The sequence below is a fragment of the Sinohyriopsis cumingii genome, chromosome 13 (assembly GCF_028554795.1).
Source record: "Sinohyriopsis cumingii isolate HCF-2022 chromosome 13, ASM2855479v2, whole genome shotgun sequence".
Taxonomy (NCBI): Eukaryota; Metazoa; Mollusca; class Bivalvia; order Unionida; family Unionidae; genus Sinohyriopsis; species Sinohyriopsis cumingii.
Window position 1 is genome coordinate 63,116,620 of NC_142973.1, and position 25,661 is coordinate 63,142,280.

The 25,661-nt window shown below is 37.0% G+C and overlaps 1 protein-coding gene and 1 non-coding gene across 2 annotated transcripts in view; both read right to left on the bottom strand.

Annotated features, from left to right (window-relative positions):
* The window catches only part of LOC149785708 (transforming growth factor-beta receptor-associated protein 1-like), a 107,608-nt gene that overhangs the window by 20,093 nt on the left and 61,854 nt on the right, over positions 1-25,661 (bottom strand). The window contains exons 14-18 of the mRNA XM_089979575.1: positions 22,759-22,831; positions 19,893-20,027; positions 15,166-15,266; positions 13,523-13,634; positions 9,558-9,718 (exon numbers count right to left, since the gene is read on the bottom strand). Coding sequence (XP_089835701.1) covers positions 9,558-9,718; positions 13,523-13,634; positions 15,166-15,266; positions 19,893-20,027; positions 22,759-22,831 — 582 coding nt within the window. The remainder of the gene's footprint in view (positions 1-9,557; positions 9,719-13,522; positions 13,635-15,165; positions 15,267-19,892; positions 20,028-22,758; positions 22,832-25,661) is intronic.
* Positions 6,470-6,546, bottom strand: Trnap-cgg (transfer RNA proline (anticodon CGG)). Its single transcript has one exon. It is a non-coding gene; the product is annotated as a tRNA-Pro (tRNA).

The window sequence follows — 25,661 nt, forward strand, 5'->3', positions numbered from 1 at the left end:
TAGAACCAGTGGATGCCAAAATATCAGCAGTGCGTTTAGAGGGATGAATTGGAGTTTCACATCCATTCTTCCTTTTCCCTTTCAAAGTGGCCAGACAGAATCATAAAGCCCTAATTGGTCATGAGAGTAGATCTTGATTAAAATAATGCCTTCCTACTGCACCCATCACAATCTCCTCTTTGCATCATAATAGATCTTTGATATGGACCATCTCCTGGCCTGAACAATGTAACAAGCAACCCTCCTCAAAAACTTGTTTTGGCTGACAGATTGCTTGAGATGAACTAAGTGTGAAGGTGGAGAATCTGTGGGTTGTTGTACAGAAGAGACACCCTGTACTGTGACAGCAGATCCCTCTCAGATGCATTGTCCTAGAGATGACTACCAACAATTCAAGAAGATTGCTGAACCATGATTGTTGGGGCCACAGATGGACTGGAGGCAGAGATTCCTCCTTCTGAAGACTGAAGGAGGCCTTGAAAGAAGTTCAGCATGTGAGGCTATGGTGGCAGGAACCTAACCTTAGGCAAGGCAAGCTCAGATCCCTGTCAAAATTCCAACTTGCAATGACCCCACATCCAAGGCTCCACCCCTCTTTGGATCTTACAAAATCTTGTCAAGTTGGTCCGAAATAAAAATGGTGCCAATCTTGTGTGCATGTAAGAGTTTTCAAACTCATGTATCTCTTCTGATGAGGTGAGAGGATGAGAATGCTTCTTTGTCTTCCTCAAGTGTTTTTGGGGGAAGACAAGCTGATGATGCATGTCTACAACTTACAAAATAAGCCCTGCAATCACACCATACATGGGAAGGACAATTCATTTTCCTGAAATGGATGCCCCCACATCTAATAGGGATTAAGAGCAATCACAGGCAAGGGGGATGCTGATCTGATACCCTTTTTTAGTCTTACATGTATATGCATACTCCCTGTCCCTGACAGGTTATTTCATAGCATGGCAATGGGGAGGGGGGATCTCTCCACACTCCCTGTCCCCATACTAATAAGGATCTAATGGCAAGTGACCATTACTCAAAGACTGGGGCCAGGTGACCAATACCTGGTGCCTTGTGCCTTATGGCTAGTGCCCAGCGACCAGCACATAATGGCATCTGGTAATAACTGGCCAATATCTGGTCAGGTGATCTGACTTGATAGAGAAGCCTGCCTCAGAAGTGTCTATAAAGAGATTGCTGCTCTCCCCATTTAGGGTGGTTTGGTCTGCTTGTCACAGTCCATGGGCAACAGGCCTGGAGAGGGGCCAGTTCCTCCTTCATGGGGAGGACTTACTTTCCACTATAGTATTTTCTTCTTTGGGAGGGACCCTGGACATCATTTAATGAGTCGTATCAACATTCAGGGGTCCAAGGGCTTTATATTTCTCCAAAGAGAATGATCACATGTCCTACTGGGATCTAGGAGTGCTCATTTCTACTGAAGAGAGATCTGTTTCTGGGCCTCTAAATTCCTAGAGAAGGAGCCCATATTCTCCCAGGATCAAGGAGTTTTGAGGGACTCAGAGAAGAATCCCATTTGCTCCTGAAATAAGACAGAAGTGCCTTTACTCCTGTCCTCATAAGATCATCTACTGTCAGTGAAGTCCCATACAACAGAACAGACAGCCATGCAAGAAAGGCAAGTGGAGTGTGTGATCCAAGGGACTTTCCTATGCACAGATTTGCCCCCAATGTGCTACATTTATTACTGCAAAAAGAAAAAAATTCTGGAACAAGAAACAATTACCAAAAACATATATATATTTGGCAGAAGGAGGAGAGTGCTTCTTGGTCCTCCTCGAATATATGATATAGATCAAGGGAAGTAACTCTTATAGATTATTTCCCCTGTTCCCACCAGGTGACTACCAATGTCCCAGGTGTTTATCAGTTTAAACTCAAGTGGCATTTTTAATAAGATGCTCACATTTATGAGGAAGGGTAGAACTGAATGATAATAATATCGTCTTTTAAGTATTTCTGGTCTGTCACCATTCCCTACATGATTGAAAGGCAGGAGGTGACCATGACAAGTGTCATGCCTGAAGTAGGAGTTTCCAGACATGGATGGATTAATAGTGGATTTGGCTGCTTGAGAAGCTTTCCTGGGTACATCTGTTTGCAGAATTGAGGTCACTGATCCACAATCCATCATAGAGGGGCAATCAGAACTATCTTTCAGTCCTTGCCCTTCTTTTTGTAAATTGCTTTGATTGTCGGAATGGCATATACCCAAACTCCATCCAAGCATCAGCAGCCCACGCTAGAGGGAGAGGGTCCAGGGATGGAGAGACAAAGGTGGGTATTATGTTGTTCCACCTTGTCACATAAAGTTGAATGTCCACCAAGGAAGCAAATCTGATGAAAGAAAGATGGATGGTGTGACCACTCTGTACGAATCAGCTGACCTTTCCTTGATAATGAATTGGCCAGGACATTAGGCCTGTGGAATATTTTGGACTTGAACGTTTACATGGTGTTGCAAGAAAGAATGTATTCCCAAAACATGGCACAGAGATCCAGTGACTTCATCCCCCCTTGTCTGAGGTAGTTCACCAAGACAGAGTTGTCCAATATTATGATGATAGTCTTCCTTTGGATGTGTCCCATTCAAACATGGGAGGCAATGACAATGGTTCTCATCTCCAGGAGGCTGATGTGAAGAGTTGTCTCTTGTGTGTCCATGTGCCATTGACTGTCACAAAGTTTGGTAACAAATGTGCCCACAAGCTGTGTACACTGTCTAAAAGACAAACATTCATTTTTGCTACTTACCAGGATCTGCAGTTAGTTAAAATTCTTGTCACAAATTGGCTAAATCCATATGGATTAGTACGAGAATACAGACACAAAACAAAATGAGTGTGTGTGTGTGTGTGTGATTAGGATTTTTAATGCAGCTTTAAAAAAATTTCAGTCATATCGCTACGATCTCTGGAGTGTGGCAGTTTATTATAGTGATGTCCAGCACTGGGGCATCATACCACAGACATGTAGCATGATGTCCCACCCAGTCACATTATCTTGACACCAGGCCAATGTCCTAACACTAACCTCTTAATGCTGAGCACCTAGCGAGGCAGCTGTTAGTACCATTTTTGTAAGTCTTTGGTATGACTTGGCTGGGGTTCGAACCCACGGCCTCCCGCTTCTGAGGCGGAAGCTCTAACCACTAGGCCACCGGAGCAGTCTCAAAACAAATTGATAAATTATTTATACACAGCGTTCACTTTAAATAGTCTACATCAAACTGTTAACTTTTGCTTAAAGTCATAAAGTCAAGTCTACATATTCTGAATGCTGTATTACATCACTATTGAATTCCTGTTTCAAAATTTGTAAAGTACTTTTGATTTGTCCTTTTCCTGATGCAACATGTTCTTCAGTTGAACAAAATCCCTATCCTCTAACATTTTTTAGTCATATAACATCCACGAGTCACAGCAATAAAGCCTGTTTCACTTAATATTTGGTGCCATGTTTTTTTCAATATAAATTGGCCTGCTAGTTAAGTGTGTGTCAAACAGTAATGAATATGTGACACATGGTTTCCCATTCAAGAAACCCATCTGTTTTTTTAGAAATGTGTCATGAATGGTTACAATAAATAGAAAATAAGAAAACTGTTTAACGTACATACCCACATATTGATTCATAAGCAAGTTCATTTCCAGCCTTCTCTGCTATGGATGCCATGTCAAGTAGGGAGGAAACTGATGCTATGTTCCTAAGTTCGATGTGGCACTTAACTCTGGTCTATCTACCTTACAGTAGGGTGAAGACATATTAACAGTAGTAATATTTTTGACCAAACTAGGGACATCATAATCAGATTTGTACCAATATAGTGAGAACATTGCTGGTAACTAACTCTCCAAAAAAAGGCCTTGGAATCATCAGGGTCGTGAATTATTTAGAAAGATGCCTGGTAATCTCTGCAATTTTTTGATGATTGAGATAAATTTCAGAAAGACAGAGCTTATCATCTGCATCCACATCGAATGAAGTCTTAACTGTTAAAAGTTTCTACTGACAAGGAAGGAGGGCATTTTAAAGATGCCAGGATTCTATATATTTCCTAAATCATTGCCTTGAAGCTAAATTGTGTTCATTCCACAGTGGATTCAAAATGATCAGGTCAATCAGGATCTTCACCCTCATCACTCACCGGGAAAAGTGTCCTCCTGTACAATTTGAGTCCAAAGGTTTATCATGCCATATGGCAATAATGAAGCCCAATAATCCACTGCATAGCCAAAGTTCTACCAATCTGACACAGTAGTAGAGCCATCTAAGTCATATCTAGCCCAGAATGAAGCCCAGCCATAGAAGGCAGGTCCGGTGCAGTTGGTTGGGTCAGACGGGACATATGGACCAACAGCATACAGGTTTCACTGAAATGGTCAGTATGGTCATCTGCTGGTTGTAGGACATGATTGCAAAAAATCAATGTGATGATTGACAGTCTGTGGAAACAGACTTGTAACCAATGATGCTGTTGATGCCGTACCTTAATTGTCAAGATGGCTGGACTAATTGGTAAACAACTGGGATGGAGTATGTTAAGTGATGTACAACTTGTTGGATGGACTAGCTGGCAGAATATGAAGATATTCCAAATGACAGGCTTCCACATTTCGCAGTCCATGCGTGAGTGAGGATAGGGGCTTGTGTGCACTGAGCTGCCATGTAAGATTCAAAAAGGTCAGAGAATCATACAACTAACTTGTCAACATTCTCCGAAAGACACTGACTCTGTCAGCTAGATAAACTTGTCACTGATGGTCATTCATGGGAAAATGCAAAACTAGCTGTGGAACATAGGTGACCTCTGTACATAGGTTCATATTTAAAATTGAAGAAGCACTGAATAACATTATTAGTAGTAGAATAATAGTAGTAGATTATCAAGATTTTTTTAGTTTGTGCACTGTACAACAAAATCACAATTAGGGATATATGTTGTTCTCTTTCAAACTTATGTTCCACAAGATTACTGTACTTTAATCCATCAAAAAATCATCACCAGTTTAAAATGTACACCAATCTTAGTTTGTACAAGCTATAAAAATATTTGGATTAGCCAGTTGTTCTAAGATCAAAATACAGTCGGCTTATGTAATATGTAATGAACAAAAATTCTAAAGGAGCTGTATTTGGCTATTTGACCCATGAACTGAAACTTCACCTGCTTATACACGCATGTTTTGAATATTAAATGACACCTGCCCCTAATGAAAAGGGATGTAACTCATATCTCTTTATAAAAAGCAACATTTTTCTTCAGAGACAGCTTTAATTCACAGGCAAATAGATGAAGATATCTTACTATACTTGTCATACTGGCCCAGACATTGATTTATTTCTGCTGCACCGACATAACTACTTTTCCCACCATAAAGCAACCAAACTGCTTTGACATTCTACCCTAATGACAAAAATTGCAGTGCATTTGAACTACATCATCAACATGGCTGGAGTTATGATTACAAGCAAAATGAAAAAATGTCTGCACATGAATTCACATGATATTCCTTCCTTTTATCTAAAATAATGCCTTCCCTATGTAGTAAAAATTAAGTTTACACAGGCTGAGCAGTCAATGGAGATCTGCTGTGGTGACCACGGAAGTTGTTGTTGTTGTTGTTGTTGTGGGGTTTAACACCATTTTTCAGCACACGATAGGCTATATATGGCGGCCAGTATTAATGGTGGAGGAAGAACCCGGGAAAACCCCAGATAGAACCACCGACCCACGAGAAGCTACTGGCAAGCTTTCTCACATACCCACATTGGCTGAATCTTAGACTCAAACCGCCGCAGACAGAGGTGAGATGGCAGTGATCCGTAACGAAGAGAGCTTTAGACCACTTGGCCACGACCATGGAAGAAACTGGATGTTGATCACATAAGCAGGTAACTGTTACATACTAGACTTTGATACAAGGAAATGGCTGTTGTCAATATGTGATCGTTGAGTAAAGGTGACCATTAGGAGAAGTATGATTATAGTGTATGACAAATCTTTGACTTGCCAATACCCTTAATTTCTCCATTATGCATCCATGATATGAACCAGTACTAATATAATTAAACCCAGAAGCAACTTCAAGGTAAATATTACAATTAAACGTCTTCACCATATCCATCTGACAGAAAGGGAATTTCAGCATTTTTTTGTTGCTGAAAAGTACCAGTATCAAATCCACAAGTAACTTAAAGAACATCTTTGATGTGATGTGCTTTTGATTTTTAACGTAGCTTTAAAAAATTTCAGTCATATCGCTACGATGTCTGCAATGTGCCAGTTTATAGTGATGTCTAGCACTGGGCATCATGCCACAGACATGTAGGATGATGTCCCACCCAGACACATTATCCTGACACCAGGCCAAACAGTCCTAACACTAACCTCTTAATGCTGAACGCTCAGCGAGGCAGCTGTTAGTACCATTTTTGTAAGTCTTTGGTATGACTCGGCTGGGGTTCGAACCCATGACCTCCTGCTTCCGAGGCAGACACTCTAACCACTAGGCCACCGGAGCAGTCTCGTACATACTACACACGAGTGGTATATCAAAGATACAGTGTACATACTACACACGAGTGGTATATCAAAGATACAGTGTACATACTATACACAAGTGGTATATCAAAGATACTGTTAATAAACTATATACACCGCTCCCTCGATAACTCGCGCCCGAATAACTCGCGATACCGCTTATAACGAGGTGTCCGTCTTGGCTCCCGATTTTTTCCAGAGAAAATGTATTTAAAATATCTTTAAAATATGCTGAACATGAAAAAATTATGATAAGAATTGATAAATTAAACATTGATACATTGCTTGTTTTATCATCGAAAATGGTGATTAATGCCCGTAAAAATATAATCAATATTTTGAAATTTTTAAGTTCTAAAGAAGAATTAATTTCAGAGATCTCGAAAACGCTTAATTACGCGTATTTGGACGCCAATTTTTGATCTGGGACGCAGAAAATCACTGAGGCGGGAGTCCTCCGTACGCATGTAATAGGTGCTCGGGAAAATTCAAAGATTTGCCGGTCCTGTTTCAGCCACCTGCTTTGTGGGAAAATGTGTTGATCAGTTAACTGTGCTGATATTTACAATGACAGAATTCAGTGACTGAAAGACTCTTTGATGTACTGTTGCCATTTTATGAGAGTACATTAAAAAAAAAAAGAACATGATGCAACAGCTAGGCGGCTAGTTCAAAGGCTTTGACTAGCAGCCAAGAGAGAAAATGTACTGATATTTAGTGATTGACTTCAGAGGCAGAAAGACCCAGTTTTAAAATCCTAGCGAGACCTCTGTTTAAAGATATCATATATTATGTAAGTTTTTATGATAAATAGTTGTCAGTATACTGTAAATAAACAGTCTGGTGAAATAGCGATCAATGAAAACTTCTGGTAAATGCTAACAGGTGGCAACAGAGAATGAAATAAACACCAATTAAACGTCTTCCTGTGTGAAAGTCACATTCTAATCCTTTAATTCCATTTCAATGTAAACATTATAATCATAACATATTCTGTTCATTGAAAACATGAAAAGAGTCAATCGACCGTCACATCGAAACCCGTGAGTACTTCTGTGAGAACCTAATTACATGTACATGCTGGCTTTGTTTTGATCAACAACTTGGGGAAGTGTTTGTTGCATTAAAAAAAAAATCGATTACAAGAGACCTCGGGTGCTGGATTATGGGTCTTGGAGCTACCTTTGACGTAAAGCAAAACAGTAACAGAGATAACGACGATGATAGTGACTTTGAATGTTTCAGTGAAACTGATGTCATTAATGCCGAGGCTGTTTGGGAGAAATTCGTACAGACTCATGGTCCTGAGATGGGCGTTTCTCTTGATGATATGGAGGAGTGGATTTGTGCTGACAATGATTGCCCCACAGCCGAATACATGTCAGATGAAACTATAATTATTTCTATAGCGAACAAATTTGCAGCAGAAGACGATTCTAACTGGAGTAACACAAGTGTTGAAAGTGATGCAGACGCAGATGTTGCACCCCCACCCCTCTGCACAGGAAGCAATCAAATATTTTGATATTGCCATAAGGTGGCTGGAGACCCAAAATGTTGACTACGTAAAGCTCATGCAGTTGAGAAATCTGAGGGATTTTGCTCGGCGGCAGAGAAACCAAGGAGTAACACACAAACAAAAAATAACTGATTTTTTCAAAAAGTGAATTGATATTTGTCAAGCGTGGCACAAACGGCAAGCATTAACTTGTTCTAATTAACGTTGTTTTAAATTTGTAGACCAATTAAATACGTCTGTACTGATTAACCCTTGTTTTTTTTGTTTTCCATTTTACTTCTATCACATTCAGAAATATTTATCTAGCTATCGTTCGATCGACACTGTTTCTCGAAAAGAGTCGATCTTTTGTATATAAAAAAACGTCTAATTTGGATCAAACAATAAAACTACAATGTATCCAATTCAACAAAAAAATTAGTGACGTAGTACACAATGTGTGAAGTGGTACACATGTTAAGCGAACGGAAACCACGTGGAATAATGTTTTCGATGATCGCCTCAATATACTGTAATTTATCCTGAAATTAATGTTGTCCTATGAGGAAATAATAAAGTACACCGTTATGAAGAGATATTTATTAACATTTAATCTCAGAACGATTATAAAGTGAGTATTCAACAGGATAATCTGCCTACCCCCCCCCTTATTTCTCCGTTATGTCGTCAATCACTTTATTGGTTTTGGGCTTATTTTATAGGTCCCTCGATAACTCGCGCCTCACTTATAGTGCGGTCGATGTTTCTGGACCCCGATGTGCACGAGTTATCGAGGGAGTGGTGTATAAAGAAATTTTTTTTGTTTAGATACAGAGTCCTGTAACCTTTGCAGCTTTCAAAACATTCTTTGCAAATTATAAGTTGACCAAGAAAGCAATGCACACAAAATTCGTTTTAAAATGATATCATACAATATTTTTGTAAAAACAATGTTACATAATATTCATGCAAAAACAATGTCAAATAATATTCATGTAAATTAAAATTCAGGATTAGCAGCTAGATGCAGAGTAAATATGATAAAGATTACAGTAAGTCCATCATTATGGCAAGAAAAGTGGATGGAGACAAAGTTTTTAATGCACAGCAACACTTTTAAGGTCATAATGAATTTACTTTTTTTACAGTACATAACTCTTATAAGGTTATATTGTGCTAAAGCCAGTAAAGTGCATTGCTAAAGAACATTCCACAAAAGCAAATTCAATGGTATCAAATCCAAAACTTTCTGGTAAAAAAATCCAATAATATAATTATGGAGCCATAGCAGCTACGAAGCCAGCGATAAAATATATTAAATAGTGTGTTTGACCCTCTATGTTTATCTAAGATGACTGTATGCATTTCTTAAGTGATTAGGTATAATTATGATTGAAAGTCAACAGTACAGACCCAGCATCATCACACTGACATATCTGGGTTTACATCATAAACAGGTAAATACAGTATGATTTCTACATATACTACATCACTCACTCATTGTTTGGATCCAGATATACACCAAGCAGAATGTGAAACAACCGTTTCCTGTAAGTAGGATCCTTGCCCTGTGAGTTAACAAAGCAATAATTCTCTGCAGCCACATAGTCCTTTAACTTGAGTACCAGAATCCTCATGGCCTTGTCATGTTCCTCCAACTGTAAGGAAAATTAGGTCACTGTACCCTGTATTCTAAATAAAGTGCATGGTTATCCATTTTCCTGTGAGTGCAACAAAAGAAGGTTGATTTTTAATATCTAATATTCACTATACACTTAAGTGTTACATATATAATTTTGCTGGTCAAACACTGTACATATTTTAAAAAAACTCTATTTTGTCGTGTGAAACATATATCATGCAAAGGATCAACTTTATAGCATGCAGATGAGGCAGCTCAGTTGGAAGAGTGTTAGACTTGTAATCTAAAAGATACAGGTTTGATTCCCACTCAGGTCAGCCAAGGTTGGCTGCTTCGCTGTGTCTTGAAAAAGGCACCGACATTCCATTTGTTGCAAGTGCTGTTAAAAGCAACAAAAGTCTACAGAATTTACACTTGCAGCAAAGATAAACAATTATTTCATGACCTGGAATTAATAAATGGAAACTGCATTACCATCAGGCATGAAAAGTATTTGTTGTCAAAGAAATCTGACTTGATGCCATTCTCATCTCCATGAATTTATTTCCTCTGTTCTACCTTGACAATAATGTTAAACTACTAGCATGATGGATTTGCTGAATCATACATGCTTTGTGACCAGATATTGTAAAATAGTTTACAAATGTCACAAATGTTATTGCAACAGATCAGTTAATCCCAATCCTATCGCTCTCTTACATCGCTATATTTATATCATTAGCCTATGAATATGGTTTAAACAGGTGAAGTTTGGTTGGTACTTTAACTTGCTCTTCTTTTTCCATTTTTGACACTGTTTGGCCCAACTGAGTTCAAATTTGATGAAAGATGGATAGATGGAGAGATGAAGCTGCTAGGAGATTCTCAATAATGAATTGGCCAGGACATTAAGGATGTGTCAGACTTGTATGTGTATATGGTACTGGGTGCACCAACAGAGGAACTCCATTACCTTAATTCCAAGGTCTGGTGACTTTGTCCCCCTTGTTTGAAGAGGTAGTTCACCACAAATGAATTGTCTGACATTATAAGAACCATCTTCCCTTGGATGTACTCCATCCAAGCTGAGGAGGCATGGAAAATGGCTTTCATTTCCAAGATATTTATGTGAATGGCCTTCTCTTTCAGCATTCAGTTGACCCTGACTGTCACAAAGTCCAGTAGCTAGTGTGCCCTTTCCCGCAACCCAACAAACTGTAATTTTGTAAAGACATTCATCTTCTGCCCACAGTGCACATACACACTGCATGGGTGAGGAAGAACATTTTGTGCAGGCAAGTACATTTCTTGTAATGGTTCCCAATGATCTGTAAAAGTGTTTTCTCTGTCTGTCTCTACACGCACAAGCACACACACACACGCACACACACACACAGTGGGGGATGAGAACAGGATTTGTAGCTCAATTACATTTGGTGAAAACCTTTTCATGGCCCTTTTTTTGATTATGAAGCATGCTTGTTACACATCTTGCCACACAATAATCCACATAATAGTTATGCCTGTTACACATCTTGCCATGCAATATTGCACATAACAGTTATGCCTGTTACACATCTTGCCATATAATATTACACATAATAATTATACCGTTACACATCTTGCCATAGAATATTGCCCATAATAATTATGCTTGTGACACATCTTGCCATACAATATTGCACATAATAATTATGCCTGTTATTCACCTTGCCATACAATATTGCATGTATGAATTATGCCTGTTACACATCTTGCCACACAGTATTGCACATAATAATTATGCCTGTTACTCACCTTGCTGTATAATATTGCATACGAATTATGCCTGTTAATCACCTTGCCATACAAAACTGTAGTATCATTTATTTTCGTTGGGCTCAATTTTTGTGGTTTAGTAGAAAAAGGCATTTTCATGGGTACTTAAATTCATGGTTTTGCCTGTCAAGTTTGCATATTAGTAGGTATTTAATTTCATGGTTTAACCTCTACAAATACCCAAAATAAAGAATACAAAAAAATAAAACTATGCTGACGAAACTAGCAGTCACTTTAATGTTTAAAACAATGCTACCACCTGTATGAGCACAAATTAAAGACCTCGCAAGTTCAATATTACACTGTGTTTTCGACCAAGTCTGTAACATCATTCGAATCCAATGCAGCCAACAACACTAAAACAATACTTCCATCTCAATGAGCACAAATAAAACACCTGTCAAGATTAATCATGTTGCCATGTTTTCGTTTGAGTGTTCAACATCAAAGGAAGCCAACGCAGCCAACAACACTAGGCCAATCAGTTATTAAAGTACATATAAATGATCTTACTTAAACCACTGTCCATCAAGTTGTACCATCAGTACTTTCTGATGATCATGACGTTAACACAGTGGCTTAAGAGTGGTAAAATTAAACTTAGACCCCCCCTGCTGAATGGATAATTGCAGCTCATGTGACAATTAGTGAAAGATCGGACCTAATTATCAGTGGTTTTGAGAAAGCTGGACTTGTTTAATTCAGCAATTTGGGGATTATTTACCTGAGAAGATTTTGTGAGTACCATGAGACTTGATTGACACGATGCTGATGCAGTGGCTTTGTCCACAAATATATAAAGTTAAGTTTTAATAATCTGCTGTATTTAGTGTATATACATAGTGTTTCATTAATAAGTGTTTCAAGAAATAGTTATAGTATTTTACAGGTATGTTGTTCTTTTGGATTAAAAATGCATGGACAAAATGAAATTTGCTTTCAGAAGGATTTAAATGTTTCAACAACAGTTGTACTGGAATGAAGGAGCAATCTGAATAAGTATTAAACTTAATTTTCAGATACTGTTATTTTGTATTATTATTTCTTTCATTTTCAGTTATTACTATTGTTTGAATACCATATGCTTTTTCTCTATTCTTACTTACCTCACATATCGACTTAAGGCAGTGAATGTAAAATTATGGCTATCGGATTCCTTATAGAATGCGTGCGTTGAAACAATATAAAATGATTTATAATTCTTGTTTCAAAAGGTTAAAATAAAAAATAAAAAAATACACGTAAAAGCTAATATTTAATTACCCAATTATAGTATTGACCTTGATTTATCAAATACTAGTAACTGTGTTAATCTCTAGGAATGAAACACCGTAAGAAAATGGGGGGAGGGTCATCATCTTACATGGCTCATTTTTCGTTGGGGATTTAAATTCATGGTTCGGAGCAACAATGAAAACCACGAAAATTGGTCCCCCACGAAAATTGATGATACTACAGCTTATTCACCTTGCCATACAATATTGTATGTATGAATTATGCCTGTTACACATCTTGCCATACAGCATTGCACATAATAATTGTGTTACACATCTTGCCATACAATATTGCACATAATAATTATGTGTTACACATCTTGCCATACAATATTGCACATAATAATTATGTGTTACACATCTTGCCATACAATATTGCACATAATAATTATGTGTTACACATCTTGCCATACAATATTGCACATAATAATTATGTGTTACACATCTTGCCATACAATATTGCACATAATAATTATGTGTTACACATCTTGCCATACAATATTGCACATAAATTATTCCAGTTATTCACCTTGCCATGCAATATTGTATGTATGAATTATGCCTGTTACACATCTTGCCATACAATATTGCACATAATAATTATGCCTTTTATTCACCCTGCCTTACAGTACTTTGCATATGAATTATGCCTGTTACTTACCTTGCCATACAATACTGCACAAAAGAATTATGCCTGTTACTTACCTTGCCATACAATACTGCACATATGAATTATGCCTCTTACTTACCTTGCCATACAATATTGCACATTCTGCATGCATCTCCTGTTCCTTAACTTTGCCCAGAATCAGCTGTACACGGTACATATTGGATAACTGGAGCATGTGTCTCAACTTTGACCTGCAGCAAACAAAGTTATAAGTTACCAAAACTATTTACCCACTCTTTGCATAAAGTTTACATTCTATTTCATGAAATAACAATCATTCTTTCATGAACACAATGACTGTCACTGTCTGACACATGCAATTTTGTTATGTCAGCCTTTCTTGAACTTCACAACGGCATTTACTGCTAAAAGAAGTATTTACTCTGCTTCAAAAGTCATTCTATGTTTAGTATATATTTGTATGTACTAAGTAATTTGTCAGGTAAGAATAATGATTATACATTGTTTGCTATAACACTCATAAGCAACTCAGAACCTTTGAACTCAAACTTTTACCTTAAGCTGTACCAAGCGTTTGAACACATCAAACCCTCAGGCTCTAACTCTCACCTTATGCTCAGGCAAGCTTTTGAACACATCAAACCCTAGAGCTCAATCTTGTACCTTGTGCTCTGGCAAACTTTAAAATACATCAAACCACTGGGTTCAAAATCTAACCTTTAGTTTTGGCAATCATTGAACAAATCAAATCATAAATGATCTCTACAGAAATACAACAGATGATCTGGACAAATGCCATAGTCAAAACTAAATAGACTGTACAACAGATTGCCTGGACAAATGCCATAGTTCAAACCAAAATGACTGTACAACAGATTGCCTGGTAAAATTTAATAGTCCAAAGCAAAAAGACTGTACAACATATTTCCTGGATAAATAACATAGTCCAAACCAAAAAGACTGTACAACAGATTACTCTGACAAATGTCCTAGTCCAAACCAAACCTAATGTACAACAGGTTACCTGGACAAATGCTAGTCCAAACCAGATTGTACAACAAATTACCTGGACAAATGCCATAGTCCAAACTTTCTCACATACCCACATTGGCCAAATCCTAGACTCGAACCAATGCAGACAGAGGTGAGTTGGCAGTGATCCATAACGGAGAGCACTTTAAACCACTTGGCTGGATAAAAATGAAATACATATTTAAGAAAGAGAGAGGGGCATCTTTTATCTATATGAGTTTCATCTGGATCTGATTAGGGCCAAAACTGAGTCTTACAGTACCTACCCCTTTTTCCTATTTCTGCATGAATTAGACTATGATGTTCCTACTGGTAAACTTTTCACTATTTCTTCATGAATTAGACTTGGAAGTTCAAATGGCAAACTTTTCTATATTACTGTATGAACTGGACTTTGAAGTTCCTACTGGCATATTATTCTCTATTTCCGCATGAATTAGACTTTGAAGTTCCTACCAGCAAACTTTTCTGAACAAAAAAAAACAGTGATGTCATGCCTAATTCAGTGTTGCAGAACACTACTGTAATAAAACATAAAATATCCAGACAATGCTATCTATTTAGATATATAAGAAATATATAATTGAAATGCAACACTTAAGCAAACTATACATCCATCTTTTTACTTTATTTTTGCATGTGTTGTTCTCCTTCTGTTATCCTCATCCATTGCTTTTGTGTGAATTATATATTTTGAAAACAATAACCCAGACTTTCCGAACATCCTACCTAGCGTTGTCAAGGTGTTCTTTTTTGACATTGTTGTTCTTCATCAGCTGCAGTACCGAGTCAAGGTAGAGCACCGCCAGATGTGTGTGATACTTTTCTTTCTGGAAAACAAATCAACAACTAGTAAGTCACATTTACTTTCATCAAACAGGAAATCAATATAATTCATTTTATTCTCTCTAATGACCCTACTGTAAAAGGAAACAGGCATGGCATGAAGAATTATGATTTGAAAACATACTTTCGTCCATGAATGATAAGAAGTTGACATCCTGAACTTAAAATATACTACTCAACTAGTTCTGATGCAAAATCAATCTCACAGCCTTGAAATTTAATGCCAAAAAGAACACTAAATCTCACTCTTGCACTATCTCCTATAAATGGAGACCAAAGCATTAAAGTCAACACTGTAATAACCACAAGAGTAATTTGTAATATTCCTCACTTATCACAATAAGGTTGGCCCTGATTTCATCAGACTACCAATTTTTCATGAAATGTGAGATTTAACACATCATACCATACATATCTACCTGCTAATCCATATATACTCGCTAATCCATATATACTCTCTAATCCATATATACTCTTTAATCCATATTTACTTGCAAGTAAATCAGATCCAGCTGCAAACTGTACAGACCTAGATCTGCAACTGAATAATCTACTGTTATATCTGGGTTGATGCAGTTTTCTAATCAGCAGAACAAATAACAACTTCCAGCACATTATTTATGGCACATCAGGGTGTGTTGTTTGCCACTGGACCTGACTTATAAATGAGTAGAGATGGTAATGTTCCACTGATGATTACACAAAACACAGAGAATTTAACTCATTTATGGCTGAAAATGATTTTAAACTCCAAACGAATTCCAAATAGATCTTTTGTGAAGCCACAAAAATGATGGCAGTTATTCTCCTTGAACAAATGCATGCCTAATTTACGGTGGTAGCCTAGGAAACAAGGTACACATCTTGCAATTCAAGAAGATATAATGAAGACAGAATTATTTTAGTTCACAAATTAAATCTGTTCTGCAGGAGAGTCATGCAAGAGTATTGTAAGATGAAAATAAAATCAGACTGCTTCCCTGTCATTTCTCTCTTTTAAAATACATAAATATACAATAGTAAAGCCAGGAAACTCATTTCAATCTCTGATACATCTTGGTTATCAGTGCATTAAAGATTAAAGTCTTACCAGCTTAAAAAGCTAAAGTTCTGTTCACCTCACAATAATTCAACCTTTATAGAAAATTTAATACTGAAATGAAAAATAATCAGGGGAAAATTTCTGATGTATTACCAATGTGATCTTTTCACTGATACAAATCCAACATACAAGATGTCACCACTGTTATTTCTGATTTATCACTGTATGCTGATTGGTTTTCCTTCAGCTGTTAGACTGGACCCACCAAAAATATTCAAGGGAGGTAATGGGTAAGAGTTTTTCTTACCTGGGTTTAGCAGAAACTGATTCAGGTAACACCTCTCAAATGGGGAAAGTCATGCCATCTGGTGATCATTTATGGGTAGGTAACTATTTTATTTATTTTTAAATACTGATACTAGATAGGTGTGGCTTCAGCCCTGCATTTACCAAAGAGTGCATGTGACATCATCATAGAAGCATTGAGACTGCTTCACAAAGGTTTCAATTCCTTTCTTTGCAGAGCTCTCCAAACAAAAGCCAGGAGTAAAGAAGGAGACTGTCTGGACTGGGATGGAAACCTGTGACACACGCTATTTGAGCAGATTCAGTTTTTCACTGGGCTTTATCTGGGTATGCCTACTGCTAGATCAAGTAGATCATTGATCCATGACTTTTCCCATTTGAGAGGTGTTACCTGAATCGGTTTCTAGTTCTGACCTTTCAACTTCTGTATTATTTTTGGTACTAAGATCATGGGGTTGGTGCAGTGGGAGGGTAGGCAAAAACCCACAACCCTTCCACCTGATTGTCAGAAGATCCAATGGTGGGCAGTCTGTGATTTCACCTTGTTGCAAAAGGTCCATCAACTGATAACACAGCAAGTGCACAAATCCAATTAAAAACTAATTTCTTAATACACCACATGTTATGAATGATCTGGTCACTTCTTGACAGTGAGTCTGCCAGAACATTCAGCCTGCCAGGAATGTGCCAGATCTGTATGGTTAGATTTAGCTGGAAGCACTGGCACATAACTTCTAAACTATAAGGCATAAATCATGTGATTTGGATTTTCCCTGTTGGAGGTATGCCACCACCATCCAAATGTCTGACAAATTCAATAATCAATACCACACATACAAGAGTGAAATGGACAAGGTTGAGACCAGTGAGAAACTCCATGTGCCCAAGTGGGCAACATGATGTGATGAGTTGAGATCCGGCTTTTCCAGTTCACTGAAAAGCCTAGATAAAGAGATCATTCCTGCCCTTCACCAGAATAGAACTTACCATGTGCTTTTGGAGGATGTCATCCAGATATGCCACATCTGCTGCTGACAAAGTCAACAGAACAGGGTGACTACGCAGCTGATAATTATTTTGAATGCTCATGGACTGATGCTGAGATCGAATGGGAGTGCACAAAACTGGACACAGAAATATGTATTTGTCAAGTCTAGATTGATCACAAATTCTTCCTGTTTGATGGAAAACTTGACTGATTGTACTGGTTTCATCTTGAACTTTGGCACAGCAGTATATCTGCTGAAACTGCTGAGGTCAATGATCAGCCCAAGTTTTCCACTGGATTTTGGCTCCAGAAACAGCCTGGAATAAAACCCCAGAGTCCAGTTTCCAAGCAATCTCCACCATCTCTTAGTCAAGTAAACACAAAATTTCCTTCTGTATAATTTTGGCTTGTCCAAAATCTGATGGAAGAAAGAAAGGGAAGATGAAATGGGCAGGAGATGTATAAATGAAATGTGAATCCCTTCACAAACATCTCTGATCTGCCATTTATTTTGTGAAAATATTTTCATCTAACACTGATGGAAATGAAGTAGTATAGCACCATGTGGGCAATCTGGGTCAAGGTCAGTTGTTTGGAGGCTTGGGAAAGATAAACCTTGTTGCTGGGCAGAATTTGCCATCAAAATCATCTCTCTGTTGAGGTTGAGCATGATTCAGCCTGAATCCTTGCACAGTAGGCATGACAAGTAGAAGCGGAAAATCCTATGCTGATTGCCTCCTTGCTTCCTCTATCATACTGCCAAACAGTAACAGTGATCCAAAGGGCGTCACATGGAGTACCAAAAAATGATGCAGTTCAAGTGATTACAAGCAAAGACAGGCATATTATCTTACCAAATCTAAGTTAGCAATGATCATGAGGGCATTAGCAATAGAACAGTCAGCAGTCCTGTTAATGACCTTGGCAATACAAGCTCTAGACTCCATGATATGACCTCTGCCTAATTTTTTTGTAAGCAGAAAAATGGCTTGCTATGATAAGTCCAACACTGACAATGTTGCCACAATGTTACAAATAAGCTTCAATGTGGCATCTTGTCCAAGATGCAGATCAGCATGGCAAACAAATTCACTGTCACAGTGTTATCTGATGTTGAAAGCTCAGTGGTGTATTTGTCCTGATGTGTGTTCTATGTCATCATGACAAATATGTCGCTGATAGTCGACTTTATCTGACAGTCTGAAACTTGCTTTATCTAAACTGACTGCAGCTGTAGGAGGAAGGAAGTACATCTGTAGTGGAAAGAGGTACATGTGTGGTGGAAGGGCATACATTTGTGGTGGAAGGAGGTATGTTTGTTGTGGAAGGACATATGTTTGTGGTGGAATGAGGTACGTTTGTGGTGGAAGGACATATGTTTGTGCTGGAAGGAGGTATGTTTGTGGTGGAAGGACATACGTTTGTGGTGGAAGGAGGCATGTTTGTGATGGAAGGAGGTATGTTTGTGGTGGAAGGAGGTACGTTTGTGGTGGAAGGAGATATGTTTGTCTTATCTTCCAAATATACAGATGCCTCAATCATATAGGCCTGGCTCACAGTTGGTGATGGTAGCAGTTTGGAAGTTGACAGCATATATTTCCCAACACCAGGTTTAAAACTAAAGTCAGTCCATTCCATAGTAGGATCTGAGTACACTAAGTCATCAAGGGTATCATCAATCTCACTATGTGGGTTTTCCTCCTCAGAGCCTATGGCCAATGTCCATGTAGAATATCCCCCAAAGGCATGGACAAGGCAATGCCATCATCCCTGGATAAGGTGTGAACAAATTACTCATTGGTGGAGCTAGAAAGGAAAGTTTTAATGGCTGGACAGCATAATGGTCAGCCAGTTGGGTAGTAGACTGGATGGTCACCTCTGGAACTGCCTGTGCAAAAGTTGCAGTGAAATGGACAGATCAGTCAGTCTGATCTCTGTACGGTTCTACCATATCACAGCACTATTGGCTGGTACGTTGCAAGGCTAACCAAAGGAAAAGGTCTTGGTCTCTGGACAAAAGGTATGACCAGCTGGCCCATCATCATATGGCATGAAAGTAAGCTGAAATCGATCATCAAGATCCAAGAAAGGAAAAGAAAACATGCACCAAGATTTACAAAGTTGTATGATCCCACTGTCAAAATTGCAAGAAAAATAAAATACAAAACCAAACCAAAGTGAGATAGGCCGATGGATGGTTAGACGGATGGACAAGGTTAACACTATATGCTCTTTCACATTTCTAGTGAGGCATAAAAAGAATGGACTGCATACCTCAAGTTTCTTTTGGAAAATAAGGTACTCTAAGTAAGCGATGACAGCTTTTGGGAACCGATGAAGGTAATCTATCACAGTCTCTGGGCGAAAACGTTCTGTGGGAGGTTCATTAGAAGGGCGCTCTGTAAATATCTGGAAAAAAAATCAAGACAATTATCCCATGACCTTCATTTTTATCATTATGCCCCATCCATTGCATGGAAAATCACTTGAAAATCTAAATAACCAATTTGAGGACATTCTATCTGAAAAAATAAGATAAAGCCATTGCAATGTACTGTATTATCATCAAACTACTGACACTATATGAACATCAAACTACTGACACTATATGAACATCAAACTACTGACACTATATGAACATCAAACTACTGACACTATATGAACATCAAACTACTGACACTATATGAACATCAAACTACTGACACTATATGAATATCAAAACTACTGACACTACGTGAACATCAAACTACTGACACTATATGAACATCAAACTACTGACACTATATGAACATCAAACTACTGACACTATATGAACATCAAACTACTGACACTATATGAATATCAAAACTACTGACACTACGTGAACATCAAACTACTGACACTATATGAACATCAAACTACTGACACTACGTGAACATCAAACTACTGACACTATATGAACATCAAACTACTGACACTATATGAATATCAAAACTACTGACACTACGTGAACATCAAACTACTGACACTATATGAATATCAAACTACTGACACTATATGAATATCAAAACTACTGACACTATATGAATATCAAAACTACTGACACTATATGAATATCAAACTACTGACACTATATGAATATCAAAACTACTGACACTACGTGAACATCAAACTACTGACACTACGTGAACATCAAACTAACACTAAGAACATCAAAACAACTGACACAGAGTGAACATCAAACTACTGACACTGGGTGAACATCAAACTACTGACACTACGTGAACATCAAACTACTGACACTACGTGAACATCAAACTAACACTAAGAACATCAAAACAACTGACACAGAGTGAACATCAAACTACTGACACTGGGTGAACATCAAACTACTGACACTGGGTGAATATCAAACTAATGACGCTGAGCGAACATAAAAACTACTGACACTGTGCAAACATAAAAAAAAATACAGACAGTATGTGAACATCAAACTACTGACACTGGGTGAACATCAAACTACTGACACTGTGTGAACATCAAACTACTAACAATGAGTGAACATCACAAATATGGAGACTGAGTAAACATCAAATTACTGACACTGAGTGAACATCAAACTACTGACACTGAATGAACACCAGACACCATTAAATCTGCTTGACATGGTCTTTTGTTAAGCACTGGTATCATGCAACATGAAATCTACTTGACATGGTCTTTTGTTAAGCATTGGTATCATGCAACATGAAATAAAAACAATGAATAATAATAGTTTTCAAACCTTGAGAATTTAATTATAACCTTGAGAATTTAATTATAACCTAAGGAGAGAGCAAAAAGAAAAGAAAATCCAGGCTTCAAATACTCACACTTAAAAACAGAAAAATATTAAACACTGCACAAGTAGGAAAAAGCCACTGTTTGCATCTTCATTTAAAACACCTGATATTAAGGTCACTGAAAAGTCTTGATGGGCTCTGTTCAAACTGAGTTAAGTATGAGGCAAAGCTATTTATTTTTACTTAATACCTTGTTTTAGGATTTGAAAGTGATAGATTTACATATATTTCACTGGCCATGATGTCAGAAACACAAAAATTGATGATTCTAATAAATCTGCACATTTGAAACCTTGTTCTTTTACCTATCACATGTATATCATTAAATACTTAATTATGTAAACACACATCCCTGTGAATCTAACCTTCACATTTTATGCTTTATCCATGAGTTCTATTACTTGTAAGATCTCTACTCTGGTCTCTGTGTAAACATAACTAAAACCTGTATGCCTAATTTCTGGACTTAAAATTATATAAAAATCATTACACCTAATTGCTTGTCATTGAGTAAAATTGCATACAAACCTTTATACTTAATTTCTGTTCCTAAAGTAAAATTATCTACAGATCATTACACTTAACTGCTCATCCATGATTAAAATTACACAAAAATCTCTACACTTAATTGCTTGTCCCCAAATGAAATTACATACAAATCTCTACATTTAAATGATTGTTCATGAGTAAATTACATACAAATCTCTACACTTAATTGCCTGTCCCTGAGTGAAATTACATACATATCTCTACACTTAATTGCCTGTCCCTGAGTGAAATTACATACAAATCTCTACACTTAATTGCTTGTCCCGGAGTGAAATTACATACAAATCTCTACACTTAATTGCTTGTCCCTGAGTGAAATTACATACAAATCCCTACATTTAAATGATTGTTCATGAGTAAATTACATACAAATCTCTACACTTAATTGCCTGTCCCTGAGTTAAATTACATACAAATCTCTTCACTTAAATGCTTGTCCCGGAGTAAACTTACATACAAATCTCTACACTTAATTGCTTGTCCCTGAGTGAAATTACATACAAATCTCTATGCTTAATTGCTTATCCATAGAGTGAAATTACATATGAAGCTTTATACTTAATTTACTTGTCCCTGAGTGAAATTACATACAAATCTCTGCACTTAATTGCTTGTTCATGAGTAAATTGTATATGAAGCTTTATACTTAATTGCTTCTTCCTCAATGAAATTACATGTAAACCTCTATGCTTAATTTCTGGTCCCTAAGTAACATTTTTTATAAAACAATGCACCTAGCTGCATGTCCCTGATTAAAATTACACACAAACCTTTACACTTAATTCCTGGTCTTTTTCTAGGGCCCAATCTACATACTTCCAGACCAATTCTGGGTCATTGATACTGAAAATAAAATGAAAAGAGGATTGTAGAAGATAAATCCTTTAAAATAAACAAACTAGAGCTGGACTTGTATTACACTTTTAACTCTTCTTTACTGTTCATTCATCTCCTTCAAACCAGTTATGTATTTCATGGATCATGTCTGCTTGTCAAAGTTGTCAATCCACATCAACCCTTGGCATAATTAGTTGGCTGCAATGGTACTTTAAACCAAGTGCCCTCTTGAAGATAAAACACTCCTTGCCCATAGCAAACAAAATCATTGAAACACTGAACTCATTACATAACTGGTTAGGCATTCAATAAAGCAATTTCATAAATGTCCACAGGCAATGAGATAAAAAAATGTTTAAATTACAGAAACTTGTATGTGATATGTGTCATGGTGTATGAAGACTGTTATTATTCCTAACAATCTCCTAATTTAAATGTAACAATGGACCTGACAGGATCAGTTTTTCTTGTCTCCAGTTGTATTCAATCAGATGGCACAGAAGATGAAACCATTTCAGCTAGCTAAATGTTCCATGGATGGATGTGGAACAGAGGGGATTGATGACAATTGGTTAGCAAAGATGTTTATGCATCTCAATGCTTTCACATTTTTCTTAATTGCACAAGTCAGACAAATATATATACTATTATTTTTTTTGGTGCAGTTTGACTCAACTTATAAGCAAGTATATACTGAATACAGGTTTCATACACATAAGTTTAATCCTCAGAGTGGGACACACAATCACAAAGGTGTTTATTGCATACGTAATTCCAGTATACACAGTTCTATGCTGAAAAGATCAAACATCCAGACAATACCTGCTTAATAAACATACCTGTCAACTTTTGAAAGGCCATGTAGGGAGACTGAATAAAAAAATAAGGAGACTGGGACCTAAATTTGCATGATTTTTCATGGCATTTTTTAAAAACCTTGCTTTCACTAAATACTGACCAATCTTCCGGGTCTAATACATGTGAAATTCTCAAAGGACGCACTGTTTCTCCCTGTGATGCACCTTATTTTACCCAGAATGTGACCTCTTTTCATATTCAGATAAACTGTGACCAGCACAGTAGATAAAGGTTAGTCTTAAGGAAACAAACAGAAAAGCCAGTGTAACTAAATAACAGTTAATCCTTATCATTGCAATTGTCTTCCGAAAAGGACTGGCCATCCAACATCATTCAAAGAAGCCATTTTCTACTGTGTGTGTTACGTAAGTACCAGAAATTGCTTGCCATATAAGCTATTTGGCTGTAACTAGCCATGCCTAAATATGCAGCCACATGGTACTGTACATGTGGCAACTATTTTTCCCATGTTTTATACCCAACCTTATTTCCTTATTCTCAACTCGAAGGCATTTAACATTGTTTGCTAAGTAATATATTTATTCTGAATTAGTTTCTTGAGGGCACATAAGCTGTGTTATATGTTTCTTCATTCCTTCTTTTAATTTAATGACGATAATAATTAATGTTTGTTTACATGGTGCAGTAATGTCAAGTGTTCACTCATGGTTTTTTTTTGTGGTGGGAATGGAGATGCTGCAGCATTCACAGTGATGATTTTGATCATTCTTGGGAATGAAACTAATTGTTGACAATTTTATTGTTGTGGTTTGTTTTCTGTTGTGGTTTATTATCTAATTTTAGTATTGTTGTAGGGTTAAAAAAAAATCATAAACATGAGTAATGTTTTAAACTTAACATTCTATTTAGTAAAGGAAAAAATTCTTAGTAGTGTGATAATTATTTTGTCACAGCAATATTCATGGGTGATAAAACAGAATATGGTTTCTGTGGATTGCATAAGATATATCTATTTATGGAGGATTTTCTTTTAAAGAAGAAATGAAAATTGACAGACACAACATAATTAGAAGTTCTCTGCAAAAATCGGGAGATATTATGAAATATAATGATGCCGGTATTATGAAATTGTATACAACGAAAGATCTGCCAGTATATTATATAATGAAAGATCTGCCAATACATTATACAACGAAAGGTCTGCCTGCATATTATAAAATGAAAGATGTCAGTACATTATATAATTAAAGATGTCAGTACATTATATAATGAAAGCTGTGCCAATACATTATACACCACTCCCTCGATAACTCGTGCCTTGATAACTCGTGAACCCGCTTATAACGCAGGGTCTGGCGTGGATCCTGTTTTTTAAACCAGAAAATACCCAAAAAATTGATCCCTATTTGTTGAACTTGAAGAAAAATCGCAATCAAAATTGGTAACGGAAATTTTGATGTATCGCTTGTTTTACTGTCGAAAACAGTAGATAGGACCTGGGAATTTTAATGAACGCCATGAAATATCAAATTTAAAAATAGGTCATACAATGTTTTTACATTTTCTTTCCAAACGATATTCCTAGTACACCACAATTAACGGTATGTAAAGAAATTCCGAGTGGAGGCAGTACTTTAATAAATAAATACAAATTAAATCATTTTTTTTGTCAACTGATCTTTGTGTTCTAGTTCTAACTTTTAGTTCTTTTAAGTGTAATCGTCATAAATGCAATGTGTCCTCTTGTAATTAAACGTAAATGCGTCAATCTACCATAACAGCTATGTCTGTGAGTGTTTCTCTGAGAACCTAATTAAATGCTGTGTTTTGATAACTGACTTGCGGAAGTATTTGTTGTATTGTTGCACTGAATTAAAAGCTGGCCTCCTTTGTATTATCATGTTCATTATGTCTTTTGAATCAAATAAAGGAGGTGGAATAAAAGAAAAGTTAAAAGGCACGAAAATCCTACAAACTTAAAATCTAGCAGCCCCAGTCGTATGTCAGGTGAACTCAC